Below are 25,387 nucleotides of genomic sequence, written 5' to 3'. Positions count from 1 at the left end.
GATGTCACCCAAAGTGGCAAAGCTACATGACTTCGCTTTCATGGTTCTGGTCACTAGAGATCATTCTCGTTTCAAAATGACTTGCCTTAAAGATGAATAGAAAGGCCGTATCAGTTTAAAGTTGTATGGCTACAACTAGTATTGAAAACCAATGATCAAGCATTAATTTTTGTCATATTTAAATGAGCATGTAGTATACAAGGTGTTGAGAGGAATTCAAAGATGAGAATGGTCGTTGCCCTTTGGGCTTCCGAATCTAGCTGGGGAAACAAAGCATAAGCAGATCTACATGTTATTTTGGTTTCTTGCTTTTTGTATAATTTCTGCTGTTCCCCCTGCCCCTCTCCCACTTTGTGTGTATTTTTAGGCTGGGTCTCCCAAGTGGATGAAAGCAGATGTTTACAGAACAGGAAATGGCAGAAGTGGAGGATGTTCTGTGTCAGGAGCCATACCCAGGTAACGTCCCTACAGTACCCCCTGATCAAGTAAACAGAACTATTTACCCTTATATGATCAAGAGCAAATGGTTTGAGACTGTGTGTCACTGTAGTCCTTGTTCCTTGCTCTTTATTCAGAAGCTGCTTTCTCATGATACCTTTTAATAGTGAATGAAGATAAATTATTTCATCAACAACTAAATTAGCCTGTTCATAATGATGTGGACTGTCTGACCAACTATTAAATTTGGGCCTCCCTCCTCTTTAAAAGGATCAAGAGTCATTTTAGGTGCTTTCCGTGGAAGGGGAGATGTAGGGTGAATCACTCCAGAGTCAGTGAGGGTGGCCTCCTCCCTGCAAGTCTGGGGGCAGGGTCCCTAGAGCCAAGGAAGGAGCCTTCCCTAGAAAGATGAGGGAGTAACCCCTACGCGCAGAAAACAGCGATATCGCATCCTTTGTGTTTTGAGAATCGAAGAGGCTTAGGAGCAAACGAAGCTGTGTTTCTGGGCCTGTTGGGTAGTGGCTAGCATATAAGGCATGGCTGGGCATGCACATCAAAAGAATTGCAATTTGGGGGCACCCTTGGTTGAACTTGGCACTGAAGAAGCGGAGTTGTTTTGCTTGGAAGATCCATGGCAGTCCTTGGCAGTGGTCTGGATCGACAATGAATCTGTATACTCTGGAGTCAGGCTCTCTGGGATCAGTTTTCAAAAGTGACACCTTGTGGCAGCAAGAAACAGCAGCAGCAGCAGCAGCCACAGACTAAGGTTTTCTTTGAACCGACCCCCCCCCGCCCCTCCCCCGCCACTGCTCTTGCCTTGATCAGTGTGAAATGCTGGAAAAGGCCAGGAGGTGCTTGACAATTACAGGGAATAATAAGAGATGTGCCAGTTCAGGCCACTTCATTTCAGTTGCAATTTAATATCGAAATACTTCCTTTAAATGGTATAGATCCAAGATGGAATACTTTCTCCTTTCTAGGTGGTTTTTCAATTTAGAAATTGAAGAAACAGTTTAAACCTCTGCTGTTTTATTTGATTTCTTAACCTTTGTTTTAGTTGAGAAATAAGTTTCCAATGTTTTATCAGATTAATTGCCAGTTGAAAATAAAGTCTGCAGATAAGGACCTATCCCTTGTTTTGTATGTGTGGCTAAGGTGCCACGCCAACGTTGTCTATGCAAAAGAGTTCCTGAGTTACAAAGTTGAGGTCAAGGCCCGACATCCATTTACTTTCCTTTCGCAGACAAATTGTGGAAACATCCTGGAATGCACACTGCAGCTGACCTGTGGGCCTGAGTGGCATATTCTTCTCTTCTTTGCCCCTTCCTTTCCAGCTCCAGCCCCTGAGCCAGCAGCCACTTGGTATTTAGTTAGTTCTACTGCAGTCCTTCAGTTGAGCCAGGATGAATTCTTTGAGTTGAGCTCAATCATGAAGTTAGAATGTCTGAGAGAGGAGGGTCTGAAGCACAAGCTCTTTCAACTCCAGGCCACTGCAGGAGCCTGCGGTGGCAGAGATTCAGGCTTTGGCAAACACCATACCGCAGCCCTCCGTGGGGCAGGAGCCGGTTCCAGGACTGGCAGGACTTGCGCTGGAAGATGCAAGGCCGGCCAGAGGAGAAAGGGTGCCTGAACTATCTGGGAGGCTTGTGCCTGGAGCCCCGTGGTGGAGGTGGGCCTTATGCTTGGGTTGCCATCCCGGGTACCCACATGAGGCTCCGCCTCTGGGGTTCTTCAGGAAAGATGGTCTCCAAGGTCACACTCTGTTTTGGGGCCTCATGCTGTTAAGAGTGTTATGACTCCTGGGGAATCAACTCTTCTTCATACTCACCTCACAGCCAGTTCCAAAGGCTCAAGCCAGCCCCTGGGGGACTGGGTTAGGACCAGACCTACCTATTGCCCCTTTCTAACTGCTGGGGGATGTTTGCTAAAACCAATTCAAAACATAATGTTTTGGTGATACCTTTTCCAAAAGGAGTGCAGACCCTACCAACCATTTACTTCTTAACCAAGAGAACCCACTAAAGTGAAAAAAAAAATCTCCACGGAGCTACAAAGATCTGCTTCTTGGTGATTTCTATTCTTGTCTGTGTAAGGAAGTAGCTGTTCATGACTTTCAGTGAGGAAGAGGGGAGAGTTCCCCAAAGTTAATCTCTGAAGGGCCCCCAGTCGTAGGGCACCCTCCAAAACTTTCATCGCATGTACTTTTTGTCAGCCCTCTCATCTTGCAGATGAAGAAACTGAGGCTCACAGAGAAATGGTTTGCCCTGGCCACGTGGCCTGTTCTTTCTTTTGCATTCTGCTCCCAATCAATTTCTTCCCCAATGTGAAAAGACCTCCCGGAGGCCCTTCACTCCACACTCAGACCCGTCTTGGGCTTCTCCCTGTTGGCACTTGGTGAAGAATATCAAGCCATTTTGGCTTCTCAGTATTTCCAAACAGGAACTTTTCATTTCATTTCTACATCTCTTCTGAGGAGATATGTTGGACCCCGCATTTTGGAACTCGAGGCGAAGTCCTGGGGAGCAGGAACCAGACGGAAATGGCCCAGCACAGCCTGCTTCTGAAACGAGCCTGCAGGCATGCAGAGCTGGCAGGGGGCTGCTGAGACTCATTGCGTTTGTGTAGCGATAGAGACCAGGCAAATATATCACGGCCCAAGACCTGTGTTTTTATATAACCTCTGTTTTTCTCTAGTTGATGATGACTTATTTAAAGAACCGATGAAAAAAAGAAGACGATCCGATAGAGACCAACGGTTCCGAGCATTTCCCTCCGTAGAACAAAGTGCTCTGAAGGAATGTGAGTGTTATGAAACTGTTATGTAGTAGTAGTTGTTGTTGTTGTTTTAAATGTGGCTCTGTTCTTTTCCAAATGTGTTCAAATGCTCAAAGGAAGAGGAGATTAAATTCAGGATCAGAATGAAACATCTTCAAATGATCCAGATCCAGAAAAGAAGGCCTCATAGTCCCTGCAGAGACTATGACAATATATCTCTAGGAATCTCTGGAGAAGAGGGTTATTGCCAAAATAACCTCTTCCTCATTAAAACAAAGACTGAACACGGTTGGTTTGGTGGTTGATGGGTATTTATATGATGCCTTTGCTTCTTTTTCCTTTTTCTTTTTTTTAAAGTACAGCTGTTAAACAATGTTACATTAGTTCCAGGTCACATGTGTTTTTCTTTTGATGACCCGAGGAGAGAAAACTCTAGAAGGACTGATGCCCGTGGCAAAGCCGATGCTGACTTCTGTCTCGAGGGGTTTCAGGGCAGGCTGGTCCCTCGAGAGGCTGTCAGAATCAGCGGGTGCTACCTCCCATGAGCACTTACGTCTAGTGTCAGATAACCTGCTATCTTGTTTAATTGCCTTTTCATTTAACTTCTTTTTTACCTCTCGCTTTCCGTAATATTGAGCAGACTCTCCCTGGGGAGGTCCAGTACTTGACCCCTGCCAGGGACATCCCCGGTAATACATCTCTGTTGATTCCAGATGAAAGACTGGAGTCACGGACCAGAAGGGTTTTGAGCAACACTTATCAGAAACTTATTCAGTCTGTCTTCTTGGATGACAGCATTCCGAATGGCGTCAAGTATCTCATGTGAGTCTGATACGACAACCATCAAATATCACTTTGATGACTTTCCTTAGGTGATTGCAGGTGCTTTTCTCCCAACAACAAAAGGAAACTTTCAACTAGAAACTAAGCAAGAAAGCAAAAATGTCCATAGCTGTAGGCCATTGTTTATATTGCTGCTAGTTCCTGTTCGTTGAGCTGTCACTGTTGTTAGGTAATCTGATACTTTACATATATGAAATTTTATTTAAGGGTCCCAATATATAAAGTGGAAGCTATTATAATATAATCACCCCCATTTTACTGAAATTGAGGCTCAGAGAAGCCAAGACGTTGACCAAAGTCACACCATTGGTAAGTCAGTCAAAGGTCCCAGAATCCACCACAGGCTGCGTGACTCAGCCGTGCCTTTGGCTGCTGTGCGGAGCTAATGTGAGGGATTTGAGTGGTGTCAAGGCTGCGTTTCCTGCTCAGCAAGACTCTGTGTTGCTCCTAATCATTCTTTGCCTCTGCATAAACTTTATTTCTAGGGTCAAGACTCTGTAATTTTTGTAGAACACAAAAAAGGATGCTTCCCAGCTAGAGTTTGTATAGAATTATCATTGTTTTTGAGCAGAATTACCAAGTATTTTTGCATAATCTCATTTGATCCCCATGACAACTCTGTGTAGTAAACAGATGAATATTCTTCTTTGACCAAATAGAGAGCAGAGACTCAGGTGTTGTGACTTGCTCAGGAGTAGTACTCACTTCCTTTGTGTGAGGTTCTTCCCACTGTGTTTTGATGACATTGGCAATGTGCATTTAAAAATTGATCTAGAAACAGGCTTCTCGCTTTAATTGAAAAACCACCTTTGGACCCAATCTACATTGGACTATTTGGAAGCACCGGGGCTGGGAAGAGCTCCCTGATCAATGCCATCATCCAGCAAGCAATGTTTCTGCCAGTGTCTGGAGACAGTATATGTACATCTTGTATTGTACAAGTGAGCTCAGGCTGCTGTGAGCAGTACGAGGCCAAAATCCACCTTCTTTCTGACCAGGTAAGTAAGTGTCTTCTGCCTTCCAGCCTTCTGGCCTTCATGGCTTTCTCCTTCCCTTCCAGTTTTCCTCGCTCCCTCTCTTCTTCCCTCCCTTCTTTTTGTTTTTCTTTTTCCCTTCTATCCCTCTCTTAGAAATTAACATTATATTTCTTGTGAATATAGCTCATGCCTTTGTTGAAGGGAAAGTACATAGTATGGAGGGTGAAAGTTCAATAGAGGGAGGTGGGGGCTCTAGCCTGGGTCCTGTCACAGTTCACTATGGGACTTTGGGGGAAGGCCATTCCCTTCCTTGAGACCCTGTCTCCTCATCAACGAAACAGGGGGCTGGGTTAGACAGTCCATTGCTGGATTAGATGGACTTAGATTTCCCAAGTATGCAGCTGCCCTGCCCTGCACAGGGACAATGGCCCCCTTCCACGGTCAGCGTGTTTCGTATCTGTGTTGTGAGTGGGCTTGGTGCTGCTCTGCCTTGACAGGAATGGAAGGAGGAGCTGAAGAACTTGACCAAACTCCTGCACCAGACAGAGGAGCTGGGCAGAGAAGAGGAAGATGAGTGGGAGAGGGACGTTGCAGTGGAGGAAGCCATCTGGAAGCTGCAGATGCTTTATGGAGATGGGGCAGAAAGGAAGGACTACAAGGAGTTACTAAGGGCAAAGCCCAAAGGCAAGATTCCAAACTCCAGAGTCATCACCCTCAAGGCAGAAGAGGTAACCTGAAGATGTTTTTCTTTTTTTATCCTGAGTCTTAAGTATAACAATTGAATCCATTTAGAGGATTTGCTCAAGGTGTGGTGTTTTAGATTGGAAATAAGTTGATTCCAAAATTAAAAGTATCCATGATGACCACATTATTTTTCATTATGTAAAGTTGATAAATGGGAATTTTTAGTGTCTCAGTGAGGGAGTTTTGTGCACAAGAAGGACTGTTTACACTTACTTGAGGAATAATTAAGGGTGCTTTTGGCAGTATAAGATTAAAAAAAAACAAACCCAATTTATAATGGCTTACACAAATAGCGACTTATTTATTTTCTCACATAAGAATTCTGGAAGCAGTTGGCTTTGTGGATTGGTTTAGAGGCTCAACAATGTTAAGATCAATATCTCTCTGGTTCCTTTGGCCTCCATTATACTTGTGTCATAGTCATGAGATTGCTACTGAAGTCCTAGACTTTGGAGCTAGCTTCAACGAAGGAAGCCATAGATAAAGAGGTGGCGCCAGCCACATCTCCCCTTTCATTGGAAAGTAAAAGCTTTCCCAGAAACAGCCCCAGCAAGTTTCTGTGTAGATTTCCTTGTTCAGATCTGATTCACATGGCCTTTCCTAGCTGAAAGGGAGACTATTTAATAGAGAAAGCAAGAAGCATATTTGTCATGATTGGCTAAGACCAATCTCATTGTACTACCTCCACAAACAAACAGTCAGGCTTTTAGCCTGGGTGAAAGACAGGATGGATATTAAATATCCAATTAACAGATTATATTATACTTATAATCAATATTAACTGTATGAAATTAAAATTCAGTTTTAAGTGAAACCAAAATACTAGTGGAACAAATATTTAATTTATAAATGTACATTTAAAAACCTAGTTTTTCTTGCATCCTGCAGTGTGTCTTTAAAATATTATTATTCTATTTAGAAATCCAACTTTTTAAAATAAAATAATAATAATTACACTTGTTCTAAAATGTAGTGTTTAATTCTATGCTAAGTTTAACATAGTGAATCCTCCTGAAATAGTTAATGCTACTCAACATAAGTAGTCAAATTTACTTAGACTTTTTATATTATAGTTCAAATTTAATATATTCAATTCCTTCAAAAAATTTACACTTAAGAAAATTTAAAGGCACACATAGGAGTCAAATGAAACCTTTTAAGGCACTTAGCTTCTGTTTACCTAGGAAATCAAAAACAAATAAAGTAGCCATTCTATATATTTAAATGAGTGTTACTATTTAAAATAATTATGTTCTTAATATCTAAAACATAGAATGAGCCTGTCCAAAGAAACTCAATGATTATAAAACTGGTCACTTTATACGAATACACAACTTATACCAAGGTGTCGATATAAGATTTATTCTTAATTATTCTGTATTTAAAAATGCTCCTTCCCAGTGTTGCATATTTACCCATTGAAACAAGGGGAACAGAATGACCACCCGAGTGAGCTGAGGGGCACAGATTCGGAGTGTGTGTCCAGGACTCTAGGCTGGCTTGAGGGAACCTGGGTTTGCCTCCCAGAAGGGTTTGCTCTGACTCACTTCATTGGGTTGAGCCCTCTTCTTTCAAGAAGAGACTTTTCAAGCCCATGCTTTTTCTTTTATGTAGCCCTTCTTATGTTATTTTATTTTTTAATAAAACATCTTAAAGAATTTTTAGCATCTCCTCTTTCACAATTTCTTATTATTTGATTAGAATGGGTGAAATTTGACACTCCCTACCCAGACTGCAACAATCCCCCAATTTAATCTCTTTTAAGAATTTACTTCCGTGTTTTCTATAAATATCTAATAAACAGATATTTATTAATGATGACCACCATACATCCCAAATCTTCTGTCTCCTGAAGGAGCCCAGTAGAAATTTGCTGCCACATATAGTTGCTGACATGAATGTGTCGTTGTCCCAAGATATGTTTCGGTAGGAACAACAGAACAATTCCCCATCCCACCCAGCACCATTAAAACATCCTGGAATTGCCTATATGTCAAGATGTTTTTTGTACTTGAAAGATAAATTTTAAAAACATTTTTAAAGATCATTTTCAGATCAATTTTTAATTCATAAATTATGGTCATCACATCACTATCAATTTTCTGTAGCCTCGCCTCTCTGGTAAGTAAAATGTTCACATTAGCCATGCTGGAAGAATCCTTTCTCCAAAATTTAAAAAATTGCCTATTAATTACATTACTATTAGAAGTGGATGGAATTTAGGAGATAAAATCATCCAGCAAAGCTATAACTTTACTGAAGTCCCATTCTAACTGACTAGTTTCTTCATCTGTAAGGTCCATCCTGGTTCACAGAACCTAGGCCCTGCCGACTGGCCGCTTCTTACCATTCCTCAGTGTACCTTCAATGAACCTGAATCACAGCTCATCTAGGGCGGAAATGCTGGGAGAGTGCCTGATGCGCGCGACTTTGCCCTCCTTCCTCAGGCAGGAGAGCTGTCTGTCAAGCTGGACCCCTACATCCGGACTAAGAGGAGAGACTGGGATGGAGAATCAGCTGAGACACATATCTGGCCCTTGATCAAACACGTGGAAGTGACTCTTCCCAAGTCAGAGCTGATTCCAGAAGGGGTTGTGCTGGTGGACATTCCAGGCACGGGCGACTTCAACAGCAAGAGGGATGAGATGTGGAAAAAGGTGATTCTCTTTCCTATGACTTTGTTCCCTCTGCCCTCAATTCCTCTACCCTTTCTAAAGCAACGAAGAATTCTCTGGTTTCAGCTGTAGGGATTTTATGAGTTCACTGGAGTTTTCAGTTCTTCCACTTTCTGCGTTCTAAGCCTCAGGGCAACAGCAGAATATGGGTGGCCAGGGAAGCTGGAGAGTCAGGACTCATGAGGCAGGCCTGGTAGCTGGGACAAGAACGTGTATAAGAGAAGGGTCAGCAGGAGAGGGGCCTAAGAGTGAATAGAGGAAGGAAGGACAAGGTGGGAGAGGAAGGCCAAGAGTTGAGTGTAAAGTAGAGAAGCCAACAGCCAGGCATCAAGGAAACAGGAGGCTGCTGCTGCTGTGTTTGGTTGTTAAGAACAAAAACTCAAGGAAGCAATCCCAAGTGAGGTGCAGTTGATCGAAGGACTGTCGAAGGATCTCATGAGACCCAGCCCGGCATCAGGGCCACCTCTAGGATGGAAGCAGCTATATTTTTCTCATCCTCTGCTTGGTCTCTCGTGACTGTTTCTCTTTGTGCATCTCTCTGCAGAGTCCTGCTTCTCTCTTCAATTTCTCTCCTTAGCCATTGCCATTAAGATCCACATTGTAGAAAACGATCACCCCAGCCCTGTGTCTAAATGGCATCATTTAGTTAATGTGCCCATGACTGTCTGGCTGTAGCATCTGTGTTTTGGTTTAAATCCCCAAGAAGAAAAAATGTGATTGATTATTGCTCTCTCTGGATTAAATGTCCAGCCCGAGTGCAGTTAGATGTGGCTGCTGGTGGTGGTTGCAATGAAAGTCTACCTGTTCAACCAAAATCTTAGGTTGGGGTTCAGTCCCCAACAATGGTGTCTGAGCTGACCAGGAAGCCCCAGATGGGCCCGTGCCAGAGTTAAGCAGTAGAGTAATTTGGTCTGCACCTAGAGGCTGAAATTTTTAAGAATTTATCTCTTCGTTTGTTCATTTGCTTTTCATTCATCCAGCACATAATATATAACAATCTACCAAGCACTGAGGATCCAAAGATTATAGATAATAATAATAATAATAATAGCAGACATTTACTGAGCATTTACTTTGTGCCAGGTACTATTCGCAGTGAAGTAAGTTGCCCCTTATAATACTGGGGATTTTAACCCAGGCAAGATGGCAATGAATAAAAGAGGCAAAGCTCAAGCGTGCGTGCGTGCGTGCGTGCGTGTGTGTGTGTGTGTGTGTATGTTTAAAAACACAAAGCAAAAGTAAGATCTTGCCTTTTGGAAGGATACACACCCAGCTGTTAGCAGCAATTTCTGTGTTTACCACCACCCTTAACTACATACACCTCTGTATTGCTTATATATTTTGTATGAACATGTGTTACCTTTACATTAAAAGGTAGAAAGCAAAATAAAACTGTTGAATGAGAAGTAGAGCCTTCCCACAGAGGGCTTAGAATCTAACAGGAGGAAAAAACATACAGATGACCAAATACATGGCGGAAAGCCATGTAATAGAGGGTCACGGTGCTGTGAGCACTGAAAAGAAGAAATTACCTCCAATCAGAACTCTTATTTCTTCAACAAATAGCCACTGAACATCTACTCAATTTCATAGTAGATTCTGGATGGACAGAGACAAAGTCCTTGGCCTTGAGAGTCCCATAGTCCAGAAGGGAATTAATTAGGCCTATTGATTAGCAAACCATGTCACTTAAAAATGAGAGCACAAAGTGATCATTTCATTTTGGAGGTGGTGAGGATTCAGAGAGAACACGGAAGCTTAGCCTCCACCAGGCAGAGAAGGCAGCTGGAAACGGGACCGCTGAGACTGGCCGGAGAGCCAGCGGGCTGAGGGAGCTGGGTGTGGGGGAAGGATGAGTCCGCCTGGCTGGCTGGAGGGAAGGGGGTGTGGGGGTGTAGGGAGAGGCACAGAAGACAAGCCTGGAAGTATTGGGGGTGGGCTTCAATACCCTGCTTCCTGGGGAAGCTCAAAGGACAAGAGGAGCTGGGTGTGTGATAGAGGAAGAAAGGACATCTTTAGGCAGAAGGAGCTCAGGAGCACGGAGTGGGGACACAGGGGACACAGGACTGGAGCTGGAATGGGCCTGAGAGGGAGCGCCCCAATCAGTGCGTCGGGATTCGTGCAGCAGCTGTGGGACTGGGGGCCGGGGTCCAGATCAGGACCAAAGGAGCAGGATGACAGCTTGCAGATCATCAGCCTGTGCCCTGATGTTACAGAGGAGATGAAGGCTTCGAGAGGGGGGCTCATCTGCCCAAGACCACACAGCTGTTGGGGGGCAGAATATGAGCCAGAGAATTTGTACCAGCTGAGGCCGTATCCATTACCCGCTCAGGATGTCTCCTAACAGTCCTTTAGGAGGAAGGCCGTAAGGCAGTGCCCTTCTCCTTGATCGGTCATATCAGGCCTGGCCATGAGAGCCTTTGTTTCTGCAGGTCTCAGCTCTTGGAGAACTGCAGCCTTGGTGAGTTCCAGGCCAGGCCCAGGGAGTGACAGCCTAGCGGCGGCAGCCAGCCTCCCGCACTGGATGGAGTCGTGGTTGCTGCCAGTTCAGATACGCTGGGCAGCTTATCAAAGGCCACTCAGAAGAGAGGAGCCAGCAGATCTGGCTCCGAACACCCGCTCTGAGGAGGTCGAGCTGAAGCGAAGGGAGGGTTCCCAGCGTGCTCTGCTTGGCCTTGCTCCCCTGCATTCTTGTGGTTTTGTGATCTCCTCTCACAAGAAGTTACTAAAGACTTCCTTCTTTCCAGGGGAGCAGAGCCAACACCCCTGCCCCATCTCTCCAGCTGCCAGCTTGGCCTTCCCTAAACCAAAACAATTATGAATCCAGACCTCCCTATTCTGCACCTAGAAGTCCTGAGACTCTAGGCATGTCACCTGACCTCCCTGGGGCCTGTTCTCAACTCAGAAGGAAGGAGATGGGGGTGTCAGGGGTGCCATCCCACCCACTCCAAAGGCCAGTCACTCTTATACCCAAGCTTTTTGGCGTCTTCAACTTGAACTTTAGCAAATCCTGGCAGCTAGGGGCATTGTGTAGGGCCTGAAAGTTAATCACTGCAGTCTTTATGATTGCAGCCCTCTTCTCGTGTTAATAAACATGTATTAAGCACCTGTAGTTTACCAAGGCCCTGGGGAATACTGTTGACCTTTAACAAATAGCCAGATATTTTTCCAGCAAAATGGGTTGATTTGAGAACAATGAAGAACTGCAATTGGGGGAATGCAATGTAATGGAGAGTGAGATGGAAATCCAGAGAACCAAAGGAGGGGGAAGGTCTTTTACGGATATGGGAGGAGCTGTTGTCGAGGAAGAGTTCATTGGAGGAGACTGAAAGTTTAAAGTATAGTGACTTTCTATTGGCTGAACTACGGCAGTCTCCCATTGGCTGGGCTGTTACTGGGCAAGGTGGGAATCTTCTTGCTGCAGAGGTAATATCGTCACATTCTGTTGAAGATGCAGGGAGCCTCATTTCCTGTTGAGGTCAGTAGTGTGTATTGAGTGACGCAGGTCACAGTTCTCTCTTCTACCCTCAGGGCTCCACGTTAAATGAGTTTTTGCTATTAAATTTCACAATACAAAGGTGAAAAAGGACCTGCCCTTGAGCTTGCAGCCTGATAATCCTACGGTTTTCCACAGCCCAACTGAATAGCCTGAAGCTTCCCTAAATTGATAATAATTTGGGAAGTGGGAGGAAGCAATTGTTTGATTTTTTCCTGTCTAAATGTGAGTTCATCCACACAAGAAGGAGATTCAGACCCATGGCTCTGTGTCCTTAACCTGGCACTTTGTCTCGCAGGGCCTATTACCTTCTCTACAAAGAATTTACATTTGTTTGCCTCTAGAGAATGATGATTTTAGAACAGTGATCCATGAAACAAAGAGACTCATGGACAGAAGGGGCAGGATGATAGGGGTGGCTCTGAGCAGGCTGGGGCTCCAAACCCTCAACCCCCAAATCCACTGGAGCAGTTCTACTTTTAAAAATCAAGTCTGACAATTGGACTTCTTTGTAAGATTTCGCTTGAAAAAGGCCCCATTGCTAAAATGAGTTTGAAACCCACTGTTCTAGATCAAGGTTTCTCAGCCTCAGCACGATTGACATTTTGGGCAGAAAACTCTCTGTTGTGGGTCTGGCCTGGGCATTGTAGGGTGCTCAGCAGCATCTGTGGCCTCTACCCTCTGGTGCCCCCCAAGTCATAACAATTGAAAACTGTCTCCAGACATTGCCAAATGTCCCCTGGGGTAGAATATCATCATTATATAAGAACCTCTGGCATAAAGCAAAATAATGATTTAGCTAGCAAGTCACAAGTTTTCACGCCTCTGTATACAAAGAGCTGTTCTGAGGAACCACCAATAAACTTCATCCCTGAGTTGGATCAGTTTTTCATTTATAGGAAGATATAAGACAGTGAAACAATACAGTAAATGTCACATGGAAGTTGCTTATTTTATAAAGCAGTATTTGTGCTATTAATCATAAGTTGTAAATTCCTATTCATTGACCTTTGCAACTTGAAACATGGTTCCTGGTCGCCCCCTGTCACGTGATGACAGGGTGCTGAATATGCAGGGACCGTCAAACGTCAAAAGGATGCCCTGTGATGACAGTTTTGGGGCAGATTTATGACCAGAATTAGTTCTGGAAAAAACAATTTTCCCTAGAGGCCAACTGAGGCAAAGCAAGCCAGGGGTGGATCCGGTACTTAGGGTCCGACTTCTTGAATTCTATCTGTTGCTAATGCCACAAAGAGCTAGGAAGCCTCCACTATGACCATAACCTGTGCTTGGGGCGATGTGGATTCCAAGCCGAATGCTGCAGCCCCTTCCCATCGGGTATCTCGCGGCCTGGATGGGGTAAGGTGCAGAGGGCCAACCCTGTATGATAACTGTCTGAGAGGTACTATGGCAGGGAAGTCCAGGTGCTGCAGGATGCAGAGGAGAGGTGGCCAACTCATCCTCAGGTGGCCCTTAGCAGAGTCTCAAAGGGCATGTGGAGGTCAAGCAGAGATTGTGGCGACTGCAAAGGCCCTGAGAGATGGCAGAGCCAGTTGCAGCTGGGACGCTGCAAGGAGCCCAGTGTGGCTGGAGGCACGTAGAGAGCATGGTGGGGAGTGGCGAGAATGGGATGGGGAGGGGGACGGGCAGAGCCCCGAGCACGTGATACATTCAGGAGCCCTGTCCTCTACGATTGAGACACTGTTTACGTTCTTGACATATTGTGGTCCTGCTTCACAGACCATTGATAAATGCTCAGTGATCTGGGTGATCAGCGACATTGAAAGAATTTCTGGAGGGAGAGCCCATGAAGACCTTCTGAATGAGAGCATCAAAGCCTGTCAGCGGGGATTCTGCAGGGACGTGGCCCTGGTGGTCACCAAGGCCGACAAACTGCACCTGCTGGAGTATCTGAGGTACTGTGTCGGGCTTGCAGGGGCGCGGGCTTTCTTCCGTGGGTCCTGACTACCGTCATGACGGAGCTTTGACCTCAGGATGTGGTGGGCATTGTGGGCTTAGGGAAGTGACCGTGGGGGAGGAAAGAGAAGGCTGGGCGACATCCTGGGACATCAGGACCCTTGAGTGGATTGGTTCAGGAACCCGACCACTGGGGCTCCTCTTCTAGAGTAGCTGCTTAATACCCAGCGGGTTAATCTCTTCATAGCTCAGGGGTGCTGCTCGCACGTATGAGATGCTGACATCTCGTCCTGGGGTTGTGCCATGTGATGGTCTGGCCTGGCCCCCATTATGGAAAATGTGGATGCCCACAACTAGTAGGCACTTTCTAGAATACCCTCAAGCACAGGGCAGCTTTGGCATAGATTCTGTTTTCAGATTTGTCTACTCCTGAGATTTTAAACCCATTTGGAACAAAGTTTTAAAGCTTTAGAACTTTAGCCAAAAGTAAAAGCATTCTTACAGAGGTATATTCTAACAATAACAACAATAACAAAAAACAATGAAAGATCAGCATCTTGGAGCTTAGTAGACGTTAATTTATGTTGATTTCTATGTAGATCCCTGTCCCCCACCCTGACCCCATACTAGGAGGGCTCTAACTTATCTTCCACATTGGGGCACTTTGAAAGTGAAAGTTACAGAGGATCAGCCGGTATACATTGGGCTGTGCTGACTACCTGGGCATATGGTCAAGGGATATAATGTTGTTAATTCTTCTCGGCTCTAACAAGACTTTTTTACCCCTCACCTCTCCCATTTCCGCCATACCCACTGAAACTTGAGTCTGGGGTCTCCAGGAATTTACTAAGCAGAGAAAACTTTCTCAGTGAAGAAACGGGTTAAGGCTTTTCCCCCTCGCTTCTTGCTCTCATGGCCCAGGTCGGAATTTTAGCTTCATTCTCTTCTCTGCAGGTTCCATCCGCCCTAACCCTTACCTCAGAATAATATCCAAAGCTCTCCCTTTCCAATGCCAATTCTAAAACTAAATCTAAGTCACTCTAATTTATTCAATGTTTTTTAAACATAGTGGTGGGGGGGGACTGCCAATTCAGGGGTGCATGTTGCCTTGTCACTAAGGTCACCATCTTAAAAGAGGGCTCAAGTTTAAATGAGAGGGACAAGCAAAGTACTATGGGCACCCAAAGAGAGAGAGGGGGCTGCATGTTGACTGGGTCAGGAGTGAGGTCACAGAAAATTCCACTGACGACCAGATATGGAGAAATAAAGATGCTCTTTCTAAGTGGACTCTGGAGGGGGATCAGAAGAGAGAACTTGGACAGAAGAAAGAGCTTACACAAAGACATTGACGTCATGACAGTATATGCTGCTTCCAGGGAAAGTCAAAAGGCTGCCATGACACCTAATGAGATAAGTAATTGTTGCAATTTTCTAATTTCATTTCAGGGAAAGGAAAGTGGGCAATGTAAGTATGGACTAATTATTTTTATTTTTAATTTTTTTAAAGCTCTACTGAAATATAATTGATATACTGAAAAATTTACTGTAAACATCTTGATGAGTTTGGACATAGGCACTGACTAGTTGGGTTTTTTTTTTTAACTTTTAAACATTGACTTATTGATTGGCGGGGGGGGGAGAAAGAGAGAGATAGACAGACAGACATTGATTTGTTGTTCTACTTATGTATGCACATTCATTGGTTGATTCTCGTATGTGCCCTGACCAGAGATCAAACCTGCAACCTTGGCATATTAGGACAATGCTCCAACCATTTGAGCTACCTGGCCAGGCCTAGACTAATCACTTTTAAATAATACTTTTATGATTAATAGTATGTAATTCGAATGCATGCATATTTGTCTGGGCCAAGTGAAGATCTGTCAATAAAGTGTGTGTTCTACACTTCATCACTCTTAATAATTATATACTCTTTGCTATGTTTTTATTTCCCTTCACAACCTAGCAAGCTATTCAAAGTCAGCGAGAGGCTGTTTTAGAAAGGAATGAAAAGATAAAACTACAAAGGAATCAAATTCTTAAGGAAAAACTAAAGGTGAGTTAGCAGATTTCCCTATGTATTTTTCTCTTTTCAGCCACTCAGATTTTGAGAAACGAATGTCTCTTTGGCCTTGGGTAGTAGCAAGGGCGAGAGTTTTGGAGCAGACAATTTGGACTTGACTTAGCCTTATCGATTAATAACTTTGTGACCTTAGGCATATTACTATACCTCTCTGAGCCTCCATTTTCTTATTTGTAAAATGGGAAATAACACATCTACCTCCTATGATTGTTGGAAGAGCTGAATGACCGTATGGTCTGCTGAGAAATATGTGCAGGCAAAGTCAGGGATCACCGTAGAGTCTGGCCAGAGGAATGCAGAGGGTGGCGTGAGACCACAGGAGGACACTTGAGTCACACTGGCTGTCAGGGCGGTGGCGCAGGGTGGAGGTTCAGGGAAGACTCTCAGCCTCCTGAGCAGAATTTTAAAGAGCCAGTATCTTTAGTAAGGTGAAGAAGTAGGAGACAGAGCATTTGAGATAGAGGGAAGAACATGATTGAAAAAGGCCCGTTCTGTACAGGGAACTAGATCAAGTAGTTTTGAATAGCTCAGCAAAAGGTGTGCATAGGGGCGTTGGAAGATAAGGCCTGGGCTGTATTTTTCAAGCTCAAGTAATTGTTCTGTGAGATTCTTAGTGTTTTCTTAAATTATTTCTATTGTCTGTCACAGAAATAAGTACAAACAAAACCCCTTACTATCATAGTCTTATACAATTATAAAACTAAAACCAATTTTCAGATAAAATATACACAAAACAACATAAATAGTAGAACCTATCAGAGTTAATATAATGTGATAGATGATATGGTTTTGCTGAAAGTACATCTTCAGTGCTGGGTTTAATAGTAAAAACATATGACCTTAGGTCCTTTTTGGTATTTAATTGCTTTCTGTATTTTGACTTCAGTTATATCCAAACAGAAAATGTCTGAAATACAATGTGGAATTGAAAATTTCAAAGCTTTTTTTTTTTTTTTTCCTGATTCAGAATAATCAGACCTCATATTTAAGCCAAAGTCTTCTACCAAGCAATTCTTGAATGTTGGTTTTAATGAGGAAATAAATCAGTAAAGCTGTTCTTATTCCATCTCATTGTTTTCGTGATGTTACAAAATATACATTTTATGAGTACCTAATTGTATTGTTTCTGGAAATAGAACCATAAAATGCTTCCATACACAATTCACACCTATATTTATTGCTCATAATGTGGCAAATTTGTGTGTAGGCGAGAAAGAGAAGTGTGTGGGCAACAGCACATGAACCTGCAGGGTGATTGCGGTTTGACAGTCCAGGTTCTTTTGAGGCCTGCGCAGCTGCACCCCTGACGGCGAGGCGACACCATAATTCTCCAACCCCTTAATTTCAGTTTGAACTAGTGTGAAATCTTTACCTGTACTGCATGCTTTCACTTGGAGCCCATTTAATTTTAAGTATAGAAAATAGGAGGCAGAGGTTGACTTTAAAGTAGTCATTCTTATAGATGTCCATCCTTATTTTTTTAATTATAAAAAATGAAAATTAAGAGAAAATATTGTAAGAAAAATTGCAGATCCTGGAGAGTACATTTACAGATCTCTATTTGGAAATGCAGTTGCCCTTGAACATGTGGGAGTTAGGGGTACCGACCTCCTATGCAGTCAAATAATATGCATATAACTGCAGTTGGCCCTCTGTTTCCACAGATTCCCAAAGTGAGGAGATGGCCCTTGGAAACGTGGGTTTGAACTGAGGTCAATGGAAAAAAATCCACATGTCAGTGGACCCACACAGTTCAAAGCCATGTTCCTCAAGGGTCAGTTGTACAATGCATTTTAGAAAGACTTTTCTCAGCAGTATGGAGAATGGAAGGCTGGGGGGAGGGTTGAGAGGAGACCATTTTGGGGGGTTAGTTGAGAGTCTGAACTAGGCAGTCACTATAGGAATAGAGTACAGGAGATACATTCAGGAAATATTAGGGAGGTCAGGTCTACAGGTCTGGATGACTAATTATGTGCGGTAAGAAAGAGAGAGCTGGGCTTTTACTTTCTTAGATATGTCATTTGAGCTGGTTATTATGCAGCATTTCACCTTCGCTCTAGCACACCTGTAAAGAAAATTTAGATTTCTCCTTTGTGTCTCTCCTTTACTCTCACACAACTACTATTCGAGTGTGTGGGGCTCCTGGAAACCTGCCCAGCATCTCTGGTCTCACCTTGACTACGCGGGCTTACAACTTGCCAGAGATGTGGACTCTCCCCTATGCCAGGGACTACTCACTGCTCTGTTATATCTTTGCATCAGAAAGATTGACGACTCTCTACGTTTTCTACCACCTCCAAATAACCATGCACGCACACACATTTTTTTATGGTTTTTCTCTTTTAAGTGAGATGAAGGAAAGATGATGGAATGGTATCTATGCATAATTCTAGTATGACTTCCCTGTAATGTTTTTCTAATCATAAAGTTTTTTTTCTCACCTGACTCTTAATTTCTTGACATTTAAAACCATCATTTGCTTAAACATTACTTCATATTTAAGTGCGTATGTTTACTCACTAACCACTCAACTCAGAAACTTGCACTTTTATAGAACCTTTTCCCAGTGTGTTGTATTGTGCTGATAAGTGTTCAACAATCAGCTCTCCCCACGCCCCCAGCAAAATAGCCCTGGTTTATAGCGTGTGCCAATTCCCATGGTGTAAAGACTCCCACCACTGCCCGTTTTAGCCTATCTGCGTGATGTCACTGAAGGCCGAGTTGGGGAGAGCTGTGTCCGGGGCCCAGGGGCTTTCTGAGCTGATACAAGCTGCTTCCAGCACATCGCACCCTTTTCCAGGGTTGTGCTTCTTCATCCAAAGGGGATCCTGTTGTTTTCCCCGCTCTGAGCATTTAAGTATCCTTTTGAACTCTTTACTCAATGCATTTCTTTTTAGAATTATCATTTTAACTCCCAAGAGAATGGGTTCTGTGCAGCAATTTCTGAACAACTTCTGACCTTGTGAGGTGTGGACAGGTGGGAGCACCTGACATACAGAATAACGTCTGTTCCCTATGGGCCCTAGTAGAACTGAAAGTGAAGGAGCTGAAATTTGCTGAAGGCTCCCCTGGGGCCTGGGCTGTTTCCTTTGCTGTGATGAGTAATTCTGCCCCTTTGTGCCTCTCCCACTTCAGAGGAAACTGCCGACGGATTCCAAGGCTCTGGGAGCCTCAGATCTGGTGTACACAGTCAGCGCCCAGGAGTACTGGCAACAGGCTCTCCTCACTGAAGAGGAAACTGGTAATTTAAAAAAAAACAACAACCCTCAATCACTAAAATTCTCAAAATTAAACTTGGCACTGTGAATTTTTCACTCTAGAACTTTTTGTCCATACCCCCAGCTTGCCACAGTTTCTGTACCTATTAGCAAATATATTGGGTTTTTTTCTCTCCGTGGCCGTGGTGCCTGAGACAGTTCATCTCACCTCCAAATCTTACCGCCAGTTCGTAATGGTCAGTGATCGGGTTAGTGTTGGCTTGAGATTCTTCGTGCACCCAGCTATGGGTACATGAAGGATTTCCATACACCCAGCTATGAGTGTAGGAAGAGTATCAATTTTTGCTTTGTCTGTGGGAGGAAAAAGTAGAAGATGTAGCCCTTTTCTTCATACAACTTAAAATCTAGATGAGGAGCTAATACTAAGCCATGTGCAAAAGTCAAAGTGAAAATAATGCTTAGTTCAATAGTGCTGAGTCCAATCCAAGTTCAGGGAACCTCGAGATCTGTGTGCCTGGAGTTCTCAGGGAAAACCGGTGAGCAGGCAGGGTCTGAGCTTGACTCGCGTCCGAGCTTAAAATGGCTTCACAGGTGCATTCACTATGCACGGATGAGTTAAGGAGCGGAAGGTGTGAAATGATCCCAGTGATCCCAGAAATTAGGGAACTGCCTGAATAAGGACCTAAAAGAAATAATCAGCATGGCATATGCAAGAAATAGTGTAGGAAAACTCACACTTAAAGGCATAAGGGAGAAAACTGTAGAGTGACAGCTGTTATCTTCTGACTGACGAAGGGCTGGGGCTAAGATAAGTTTCTAATCTGGAGTCCCCTCCATCCCCACCCCCCACCCCATCAGAAGTTCTTATCCCCTCCTGCAGCAAGTGGGAACTGTTTTGATGTTAAGGGTTATTTGGTATAGACAGAAAAATCTAGGAGGACTGAAGAGCTGAGAGTCTAAAAATGTGAGCACCTTTGGTTTCATTATTCAGGTAAGTACTCACCCAGAGGGAAGTGCCAGTTTTTTAAAGCCAGCTTGCCCTTTTCTACATAGTTTGTTTTATACGGCTAAAAAAGTAGATAGTCATCATTGCTGATTTACCATTCATTATTGCTAACCCTAGACCTGGGAAAAAGGTCCTCAGAAAGGTGGGTTTAGTAGGCACTCAGCCCACGCAGGAGCCCAATGGCAGTCCGTTCAGGCTGCCGCCCTGATCTGTTCATCGCGATGAATTCTGTTTACCATGAACTCTGGCCTTATAAAATTGTTTGTGCTGCCTGTGAATCCCAGAAATCCCCAGGTTAAGAGAATATATCAGGAAAAGGCTCCTGGACAAGAAGAGGAGGATGGTGACCAAGTATGTTACCGAAGCCTTTGGCCTGTTGCTCCTCACAGACAGTTTCAACTGCCCGGAAAACCCGCCGGTATGGACACCACTTGGCTGTATTCTCTGCGTCCCCCGCCCTGAGGCAGAATGTTTTCTTTTACTACGTTAGGAAATTAGCATATTTTTACTTTTCATATCAAAGGAAGATACTAAGCTCAGAGAATATAGAAAGATTAGAGATTAAAATTGTAATGTTTGAGTAAGAAAAGAAAGAATATTTTACTTGGGACAAATGGACTGAGAGGAAAATGTAAAAAAAGTCAGTGGCTACTTTGTCCTCTCCTGAGGCTTGAATAAGATGGAATGTGTTTAGCGATGGCAGGAGTGATTTGTTTACTTCTAGTGGAAGACAAACAATTCTCACTTACCCTGCAGAAGCCTGTGTAGGCACACAGTCCAAGAAGTTTTCATCTGTCTGTGGACTCCCGCCGTGCTGGGTGCTGTCAGAATCTCAAACTCAGAGCAGCAAGTATGTGAGAGGGAGGAAAGTAGGAGGGACTCTCAGCAAAGAGTTTAGATATTTACTGTCACAGTTAGAATGCCTGCCTTCTACATGGCCTATTAAAATTAGTTTTCTCATAGTAATGGACAAGTTTATCTCCTTGATGAGTGTTTCTTTTTTTTTTTTACCCTAAAATAAGAGGAATAAGCTGCACAAGTAGAGGCTTAAGAGAGTTTTGGAGAAAAATCTGTTACTGGACTCAATCACCAACTGCATTTCTTCCTTGTGAGGGACTGACTTACAAAGAGACAATCATATACAGTTGACCCTTGAACAATACAGGTTTGAACTGCATGTGTCTACCTATACATGAATGTTTTCAATGCATACACATAGTACTGTAAGTGTATTTTCCTTACGATTTAATTAATAACATTTTCTTTTCTTTAGCTTACTTTATTGTAAGACAACAGTATAGAAACATATAACATACAAAGTATGTGCTAATTGACAGTCTGTGGTAATGGTAAGGCCTCAGGTCAACAGGAGGCCATTAGTAGTTTAGTAAAGTCAAAAGTTGAATGTGGATTTTTGACTGCACAGGGGTCCACTCCCCTCACTCCTGCATTTTTCAAGGGTCAACTATATAAAGAAAAAATCTGGACCCGCAGCCTGTAGCAACCTATTTAGGAAACCAACCCCTTTCCCACAATAAACAGCTCAGGAAGCCAGCATGCTATAAGTTAGACTTGTAGAAGGTCAGCCTGCTCTCTCTAGTAACAATCCAAACAACTAAATCTTCTGTCACAATCAGCCCCAAACGGCCAGACCTTAGTTAGTAACTGACAGCTTCCTTAATCGTTGTCCCTGCAACCGAATTAGGACCAGAGAAAGCGAAATAGGCCCTCCGCTGAGTCACTTAGCACCCCTGCTTCTGGTTAGCCCACCTACAGCTCCCCGCCTACAGCCTGCGGTCAGGGCATACCTGGCGCCGTCCTGCCGGCCTGCCTCCGAGCCTCTGCCAAATGCACGTGGAGGTGGGTGGCTGCTTTGCTATAGCGACCTCTGAATAAATGGGCTTTGGGTGTTCTCATTGGGCTCTTGTTTATTTCCACACTTTCTTTCACCATCAGATTTATGCAAGTTGTCTGACTTGCTGGTATGCAGAATGGGGAGGGGGCGGAGGAAGTGGGCCAAGGGCTCTATGAGAGTTTAAGGTCCTGAGAACCTGGGTAAGTGAGCCTGAGACGGCCCTGAGAAGTGGCACGGAGAGGCAGATGGTAGAGACCTGACTTCAATGTGGCAAGTAAGCAATGCCAGCTGTAGATAGTCTGTGCAGTTTTGGTCAAAAATTCTATATACAAGTTAACTATAGAGAAAGATTCACTGTCTCTTTTAAAAATCATATTTTTTTATGCCTTGTTTTGGTCTAGTTCTGTGAGGGGGGGGAAAAAAAGACCCTTCTGGAATCTGAGATTTTCTAATTTGACTCTGTCCTCTGAAACACTGGGGAAGGGTTTAACCTTCTAATTTCCCGAAAAAGTTCTTTAGGGTGAAAGTTGCCTCTCTGCCCAGCAAAAGATTGCTTTTGGAAGTGCTGGTGGAAAACCAATCAGATGCAGTGCTGTGTGTGGTTGGTTTATTTTACAAACACAAAGATGAGGCATTTTGCAATCAGACTCGGAGCGCTGGCCCCACACGCTCTTCGCCGCTGATGCAGACAGAGGTGCAGCCCTTGCAGGGGCTCAGTCCCACCCTCGCAACCAGACTCCGGGCGACAGAAAACACAGAGGGGGGGCTGGTTGGCACTTCTGTGATAACCTTTTACAGGGAGTTGCCAGCAGCTTTCTTCAAAATTCTTTGGCCTCAGATATTGGTCTCAGCCTTAGTTTTTTGATGGAAAGTTGGAAGGCAAGAATTTAGTCAGTTCCTTTGCGCTCTAAAAAATATCAGACCTAAAAATGTACGTGATTGATCATTTTTTAAGATTGTGCCTTAACACACACAAAAATGAGAGTTTGGGTAAGTGATTTTAAATCAACAGGGCTCTAGTCATTATTTTGTAAGAATCAATAGGAAGTTGACTGTGACAGACATCTCAATGCCAAATGAGCCCTGCATTTATTCCAAGTAGGTGCCAGCCCTTCCCCTTTTTATTGTTTCTTTATTTCCAGCTCTTCCCTTTCTTATCATTTTTTTTTGTTTGTTTTCTTTTTTTCCAACATGGATTTGTTGTGAGTGAGACTTTGTGAGAATCCTGTCCATAGATTTTCTTGTCCTGATTTCATTCTTATTTTAGTCACCAGCCACAAACTCAAAAGAATCTAGAAGACATTATGGGGGAAAAAAAGTATGGCTTAGAGAATTCTTACCAGTAAAACTACAAATATCCCCAGAGCATGCCCAAAGCCAAACAGCCTCCTTAAACTGTAAAGCGCATCAACTCTAAGACGCACAGAGTGCAGGAACTGGAGGCCGTCTTCAGGACCATTCCGTCCCATTCACTTACTTCCAAGACGGTGCCATCAAGATCCAGAGAAGCTAAGTTATCTGTTCAGGTCACACATCAACTCAAGAGCTATGTCTGTCTCTGTCGTCAGGTTTGGAATAGAATTTATAAACCGACATTATCCCCAGTTCTCCCTGCCCCTCGTTCACCCCATAAAGGTTTATGGACTGCACTCTCTGTGGGAATAAACAAACATGAATAACAATCTGTCCCTTTGGCAAGTTCCTCGTCCAGGGGAGGGAACATGGAAGGAGAGGGACACAGTGCAGCAGGAGGAATGCTGTGGAGCAGGGATGTACAAAACGTGACAGGATTGTAGGAAAGAGAGCCCCAACTTTGCCAGGGGGAGTCAGGGAAGGCATCCCATGGGAAGTCAATGTTGAGCGTTGTCTGGAAGGATGAGAAGGTGGGAACAGCAGGTGCACAGGCGTGAGGTCACAAAGGAAATGGCACTTTTGGGGAAAGGTAGCAAGTTTAGGGGCAGCTATGTAGGAGGACATTTCAGACAAAGACCTGGTGGTGTTGGAGAAGTTGGTTGAATCCTGGCTATGAAGGGCCATTTGTGCCTAACTAAGGAGTGTGGCTTCTGTCTGCTGCAGGACCCCCAAGATTCTCACACAGGAACCAGACACCAGAGTTCCCAGTTTGAACCTAAAGGTCAAGATTGTCCCTGGTGGTCCCTCCCTTTTATTATTTGCATAGATATTTCCCTCTCTGTCTAGACTGTATTCTCCTTTAAAGAAGGGACAAAGCCTTTACTCTTGGTCCTGTAGCTTTGTTATTCAAAGCTTGGTCGATGGCCCAGAAGAACAACCTCACCTGGGGGCTTGCTAGAAACATAGAATCCTAAGCCCTTAGATATGAACCTCCTGGTGATTTGTGTGCATAATAAAGCTTGAGAAACACTAGCCTCAGAAACTGCTTGGTCCACAGTCAAAGCTCATGAAATGTTTGTGGATTCAGATGCCATTGGAAAAAATCTGTTTTAGTACTGAGGGTTTTTATTTGGATAGCTACTCCCCCAATAGCCCGGTGGGCTGTACACCTAATGTAAGCTGCAGGAGGCGTATAGTTGCTCTACTCTCCAACCTCGCAAAGCTGAAGGGATGCCTTACTGGGATGAGAAGGAGAAGTCAACTGTGGGTGATTAGCTCAGGCTAAATCAAATGTAAAGGTCACAAAGTTTGAGGAGAAAGTGCCTTTAGGGAGGGGGTGACCTCATGCTCCTTATGGCCCTGGCCCTAGAACGAACACTTGCACATGAGTGGCCTGCGGAGATTTGTGGAAGAAAAAGTACAGCTGCTGGAGAAGGCCATCGACCAGTGCTTCGCGCACATAACGCAGCCTCTGCACGGCGGGGTCAGAACTGCCAGGACTTCCTACCGACGGATCCTCGGGGCGTGTCTGGTGGTAAGTGTCCCTCTCCAGGGGAAACCTGTGATGTCTGGTGGGGTCTGCCTGCTCCCCGAGGTCAGAGTTTGGTGGTAACCTGCAGGAAATTGGCACTCAGATCTATAGGAGCAAAAGGTATTGAGAAGTAAAGAGAAGGACAATAATATGACATAACCTTAAACAAAGGCCACATTTAGGGAGAAGAATAAAGAGGAGCCAGGGGAGGAAGCAGAGAAAGATTAGTCCAAGAGGCAGTAGGAGAAGGAAATTGTGTAGTGCTTATTTTCTTATTTTTTTATACTTATTTTTGGTATAAAGCTTAAGGACTCATTTTCTAATAAAACCAATCAGGAAAGGTCACACATCCATCGTTAAGATTATTAGATACTCCTGAGGGGTTAAGGAAAATTGGGGTAAGAAAAGGCAATTGGATGTGGCCATCGAGAATCTTCATTGGTGACTGTGACAGGCAGCCCCAGCATGGCCCCAGG

The 25,387-nt window shown here is 44.1% G+C and overlaps 1 protein-coding gene across 1 annotated transcript in view; it reads left to right on the top strand.

Annotated features, from left to right (window-relative positions):
- The first annotated feature begins 377 nt into the window (after positions 1–377).
- The window catches only part of NUGGC (nuclear GTPase, germinal center associated), a 34,726-nt gene continuing 9,716 nt past the window's right edge, over positions 378–25,387 (top strand). The window contains exons 1-12 of the mRNA XM_054575919.1: positions 378–456; positions 3,133–3,237; positions 3,927–4,035; positions 4,832–5,054; positions 5,531–5,761; positions 8,225–8,434; positions 13,689–13,864; positions 15,312–15,330; positions 15,832–15,921; positions 19,084–19,189; positions 20,457–20,590; positions 24,750–24,914. Of these exons, the coding sequence (XP_054431894.1) occupies positions 396–456; positions 3,133–3,237; positions 3,927–4,035; positions 4,832–5,054; positions 5,531–5,761; positions 8,225–8,434; positions 13,689–13,864; positions 15,312–15,330; positions 15,832–15,921; positions 19,084–19,189; positions 20,457–20,590; positions 24,750–24,914 (1,629 nt within the window). The 5' untranslated portion in view covers positions 378–395. The remainder of the gene's footprint in view (positions 457–3,132; positions 3,238–3,926; positions 4,036–4,831; positions 5,055–5,530; positions 5,762–8,224; positions 8,435–13,688; positions 13,865–15,311; positions 15,331–15,831; positions 15,922–19,083; positions 19,190–20,456; positions 20,591–24,749; positions 24,915–25,387) is intronic.

This window comes from Pteronotus mesoamericanus, unplaced genomic scaffold, assembly GCF_021234165.1.
Source record: "Pteronotus mesoamericanus isolate MK-2021 breed Mesoamerican mustached bat unplaced genomic scaffold, CSHL_Meso_final contig_32, whole genome shotgun sequence".
NCBI classification, from domain to species: Eukaryota; Metazoa; Chordata; class Mammalia; order Chiroptera; family Mormoopidae; genus Pteronotus; species Pteronotus mesoamericanus.
This window is presented reverse-complemented; position numbering and strand designations above follow the sequence as displayed.